This window comes from Ciona intestinalis, unplaced genomic scaffold (assembly GCF_000224145.3).
Source record: "Ciona intestinalis unplaced genomic scaffold, KH HT000094.2, whole genome shotgun sequence".
NCBI classification, from domain to species: domain Eukaryota; kingdom Metazoa; phylum Chordata; class Ascidiacea; order Phlebobranchia; family Cionidae; genus Ciona; species Ciona intestinalis.
This window is the reverse complement of record NW_004190416.2, coordinates 679,196-684,589: the sequence shown is the minus strand read 5'-3', so window position 1 is coordinate 684,589 and position 5,394 is coordinate 679,196. Positions and strand designations below refer to the sequence as shown.

General features: G+C 35.8%; 1 protein-coding gene across 1 annotated transcript; it reads right to left on the bottom strand.

Annotated features, from left to right (window-relative positions):
• Nucleotides 1–1,992: 1,992 nt before the first annotated feature.
• On the bottom strand, nucleotides 1,993–4,370 carry LOC100177875 (solute carrier family 35 member G1). Its single transcript, XM_002120251.4, has 3 exons — nucleotides 4,038–4,370; nucleotides 2,913–3,808; nucleotides 1,993–2,580 (listed from the first exon to the last, which is right to left on the bottom strand). The coding sequence occupies exons 2-3, from the start codon at nucleotides 3,804–3,806 to the stop codon at nucleotides 2,443–2,445; spliced, it is 1,032 nt and encodes a 343-aa protein (XP_002120287.1). The 5' UTR covers nucleotides 3,807–3,808; nucleotides 4,038–4,370; the 3' UTR covers nucleotides 1,993–2,442.
• Nucleotides 4,371–5,394: the final 1,024 nt, after the last annotated feature.

Below are 5,394 nucleotides of genomic sequence, written 5' to 3'. Positions count from 1 at the left end.
AAGNACACATACGCCCACAATGGTAGCAGCGACGAGCCTTGAACCCAAGAAAGAGTGATAACAGACGTCTCTAGAGCAGAGTGTATGGGCTCAAAGCTCAACGATCCTACTAATATAAACAAATGTGACTTATTTATCCTCGTATGCATTTAGCAACGAAACTCGTCGTTCCATACACCTCGTGCCCGCTTACAAGCTACCACGTATATCGAACTTGTTCATTCTCACATGGTGGGGCAACGACAGTCGTTATAACACGGGTGTTCTGTTTTATACACCTCATGCCCGTTTATAGGAGTTACCACGTATCTAACTTTGGGGGTGCGGTCAAGTCTTACCCAAGACCACATAATATATCAGTATCGAGCACCCAACCTTTGACCCTTTACTAACAATACCAATGCTTAAGCACTAAACAACGTCGCCGCACAAGAAGCGTGCTTTGAGCAATCAATGCTACTGATCGCAATTATGTAACTGAATGAATGTAACTTATCAACGGCAGTCGTTATCACACTGGTTTAACACCCCGTGTCAGCTTACGAGTTACCATGTATGTTACTTTGTGGGAGATTAATTATTTTTTTTTATATGGTTGATAATTTGAACAACCCGTTAGTGACCACTGGGCTGGAGCAATTGCCGTTAAGTGTCTTGCTTAAGGATACATACGCCAACAATGGTAGCAGCGTCGACCCTTGAACCCATTACCCTCTGTCTCGTTTAGCGGAAGTCACACGCAGCTGTATGACAGGAGAGTGGGCTTGTCTATAAAGTATAGGCTGGAGACTGAAATTCCTGTTTATTTTGTAGTATTCCTGAGCCTTTATATAGTTGGGTGGGGGAAGATGGGACACCTTTCACACATAACAACCAAATATCCTGATCGTGTTTTAAACAATTAACAATGATCTGTGGGAGCCGTGAAGATGAAGTTTTATAAAAAAAGTCGTTGAATGTTTGTTTACTACCAAATTGGAGGATAAAATAGATTGAAAAGGTGTCCCATCTTCTCCCACCCTATAGCTATCAGAATGCGAAGGTATTTTGTAACATGTTGGTTTATTGGCAATAAACGCATACGTTACGTTTGCATATCCTGTTTGATCAAGCGCTACTTACAACGCAGCAAACAAAAGTCCAACTTATGTTGTACCCAAGGTATATTGAACGAATACCCGTCATACGGCAGTAGTTGGACTTGGTTCTGTTTGCTGATTGTTTAGTAGTACTTGGTGTATTTTGTTATAAAGCAGCGGAAATCGCCCAACAGTATAAGTATATGGTTGTGAAGTATAGGGTTGTGAATGCATGTAGTCAATATAAGACGCTGAGTGGATATATTGGTCGATGGTCATAACTTTGACGCTGCAGTGTATGTTTTAATGTTTACGATACATTCGTCGGTGTAACACAAAAGGTAAGGTAATGTTTTTAAAGTATGGTGGGGGGAGATGGGACACCTTTTCATTCTGTTTTCTCATCCCATTTTGTAGTAAACAAAGAACATTATAAAACTATATTTTCACAACTTGTATAGAACGTTGTAATTGTTTAAAACACATCCGAATATTTCTATATTATGTTCTAAAGGCTTCCTATAATCGGGTTTTTAACAAATAACAACATGGTTATTTTAATGGCGTGATTATAATTCTGTAAATATCCTTTATTTGCTAACAAATGGGACGATAAAAGTGAGTAAAACATGTCCCAACTTACCCCGCCTAAATTTATTAACGGAAACATCGAGTAAGACACATAAGTTATTAAGATGTTTTACCCGCCCACAAAGATACCTACGTAATAGCATACCTCTTACCCGTTGCGTTGTTTTTGAAATATGACACCTGTGTTATTTATAACTCTTTAAGTTCGTCCCCGCCACAGGGGGATAAATAAGTTACATTCATTCATTTACCGATTCCCTATTTTTAACATTTTGATATTTCGGTCCAAAACCATGAAAAACTTTTTTACTTTTTCTTGTAAGTGACTTGTTTATTACATAAGTTAAATTCTTTTTAAACCGAAAGAGTTTGTACAATTATTGAGTGGTATTAAAAGATGTTTATCAAAAGAATGACCCCCACAGCATTGACACAGAAACCAAAACATACAAAATATGTTTAAAAATGCACTTTCAGGTGGAAATTCAATGATAATTTGACACAGTACATAAATAATAGAAACCTTATTTAAAATTGGCTAATTATAATTATAAAATAGAAGAAATATTGCAATAATATTAAAGCTGTAAGAATTTCACATTGGTAAGTGCTTTATGCTGTTTGCTAATAGCTGAGTTTGAAGAAGAAGGAACTCTATAGGATTTATTAACTTCTCAAAGTTTAACCATGTAATTCATTACGAAAATATGAAACACCGAAAAAGATATATTTACAAAGTAGCACAGAAAAGTTACAGCACTGGGTAAAAGATTCATTTTTTGCACCCAAGTTTTGGCCCTTTAAAATATTCGTTGTAGATTTTTCGAACAGCAATTCCAAATATACTGGCGAACACAAGAGCAGCACCTCCTAAGCTTAAACTTGATGGGATGTCTTGTAGAATTATAACCTGAAGGATAGAATAGGAAAAATATGAGTTAATGAAATAATTAGGTTAATGGAAATAATCCAACTAATTGGGTTATTGGAAATAATCTATGTTTTTTCTAAGGTTGACACTTTAGATTAGTTGACACTTTAGATTAGTGACCACTGGATTACAGAAATTGCTGTTAAGTCTTGCCCAAGGATACACAAGCACACAATAATAGCAGCATTGTTGTTTAAACCCAGTATACAAGCACACTAACCACTGAGCAATTGCTTTGGTTAAAAGTTTAAAAAAAAAAAAGTTTAAATTCATTACAGATATCAAAGTTGTTAAATATTTTTCTGTCTCACCTGAAATGCAAAACTGAGAATGATCTGAAAAGACTTGAGCATTGAAAATGTTCCAGCACGCTCATATTGAAGGGCAAGTGCCATGAAGATTTGAGCACCACATCCAGCTATGCCAGCAAAAATAATATATTGGATTTCAGAAGAGCAAGGAAACTTGAATGTTTCAATTGTGGTCGTAAAGATCAATGAAGTAATGGAACCAGCAAAGGAATAATAAAAGACATTTAATGTTGCATGAGTGGCAATGCCTAATTTTCGGACGATTACAAAAGTAACACCGGCCATGGCAGAGCACAATATTCCAAATATTGTCCCGTAAAGTCTCTCTGTGTCATAAGTTACCGAAGAGTCGAATAAGAAGGGTGGTTGGGCAACAAGAACAACTCCTGCTATTATTACAATGCTGAAGATAATGTCAAGTACAGTTGGACGTTCGTTGAGAAAAACTGCGGCGAACAACATAGTAAAAACGAGACTCAAGAATGAGATTGTTACAGCATCACCAAGTGGTAACCGCTGTAAACTTTGATACAGAAACATAGCGGCAGTTGAACCTGTAAGACTACGAAGGCAGAGCAATTTAAAAGTGTTTCTTGGCCCAAGGAAATCAACTTTATTGTGCATCCAGTTGTAGGTAATAAATGGAAGCAACATGAAGAATTGAACCCAACATCTTGCACCTAAAACCTCAATTGGGCCGATAGATTTGACCATCTTCACCATTAGAGCATTGACAGCAAACAGAACGCTTGTTAAAATACAGCAAAGCATTCCAAAACCCATAAATGGCGGCTTCGGTTTTGCTGATTTATGCTTCTCATTGTGGTTTATGACATCAGAGTCACTGCATGACTCGGCTAAACTTATATCTTCATTTCTTTTCGTTGACTCCATTTCTGCAACAAACATAACATTTAAAACTTACTAATGTCTTGTCTACAAATGATATTTACAATAAACAAACACAACTTGGTAATAAACAAAATTGTATAATTGTCTCTTGACATTTAAAAAGCTGTTAATTGGTAAAAACACAATCAGGAAATATGGGATATCATTTGCTAACAGTATCCATCTTACCCCACAGTACAATACGCTTAAACACTATAATAATAAATTACTTACTTTAGATATAATATTTGGTGTTTTATTCTTCTTTATAAGCGAAATACTTCTTATATTCATGTTTCTTACAGCTTCCCGTATGTTAACAATGATTCTAGATCGCATAAAAATGACTGATTATCTTTTTCCTTTGTTGTCTGTTTCGTAATAGAACGTTCATTCCAGATTAGAAAAACGAAATGCGGTCAGAATTTTCCACCTCTTGCTTTGACCATGTGTTAGTGTAGGTTAATGACGTATTAGTTGCGAAATAAAAAGGAATGACACGATTACGTCATTTGTAATGATGTCATAGTTGCGTTGTTATTGCATCATACATGTCATGGGAATAGATTGCACCTAGCTAAGTTATTGTTTACACAAAGCGCCCTTTAAACGTTATGTAAACGTATTAATTATCACTACATAGCAAAACCGCTAGTAAACTAACGAAGCTTATATGTTCAAATAAATTGTTATTTACCCATACCCACAATATTGAACTTCGTTATGAGGGAAATACCCCGCGGGAAACTTGACAGAAAGTTTACATAAAAATGCGATACAAAGTAAAACTTGCTAAATTCGGTCTAAATAAAATGTAAATTTCGCAGGTTTTACATTTCTTGTAACTGCTAACATTATAAGTTTAGTTTTAATAAAATCGCCTAATATTCTCTAACAAAAATCCTTTATCCGTGAATTTGCCAACACACAAATAGACATACAACACCGCATACATTTATCTTTCGTATATTTGCGGGTTTGCTTGCACCACAAGTCGCGTAATTACTTCCCTTTTCTGGTTATTTATTTCTAAGATTTCGGGAATGTTTAACATTGTGACGTCATAACAAAACTGCCGCGTCATGTCTTACTTAAGCAGGGAAATGCCCACCGTAGAGTTGTGCTTAGTTTACGAAATCGCACGCAATTTCCATTTCCGAGAACAATAGTTAATGTTATGCCAAACTTATAGACGTGACTTCTTGTATTCGATCACGTATGTTTTATCAAATCATACATACCGTACCAAATTGCATATCTCAACAAAATTACATATATGTATAAAATACATCTTTATAAAGCTACATATCCATAAAATTCAGGACCTGCTGGTATACCCGCCGCCAATCAAAACAAAGCTAAATAAAAAAGTTATTTATTACGAAAAGGTTTGCAAATACACATTTAGCGCAACAATACTGGGTTAAGGGCTGGATGTTGCTACTATTATGGGCAAGATACCCTACCACCATTGCTCCAACTCATCACTAATGGGTTGTATGAAGTGTCAAAAAAACAATCTTCCGCAAAAACATTAACTTAAAAGCGTGCACGAGGGCTGTGAAACTGACACCCATGTTACACGACTGTT

Coding starts and splice junctions, on each gene's coding strand:
- LOC100177875 (XM_002120251.4), bottom strand. CDS start 3,806: ATGGAGTCAACGAAAAGAAATGAAGATATAAGTTTAGCCGAGTCATGC. Junction 2,581..2,912: donor TTCTCAGTTTTGCATTTCAG/GTGAGACAGAAA, acceptor TCTATCCTTCAG/GTTATAATTCTACAAGACAT.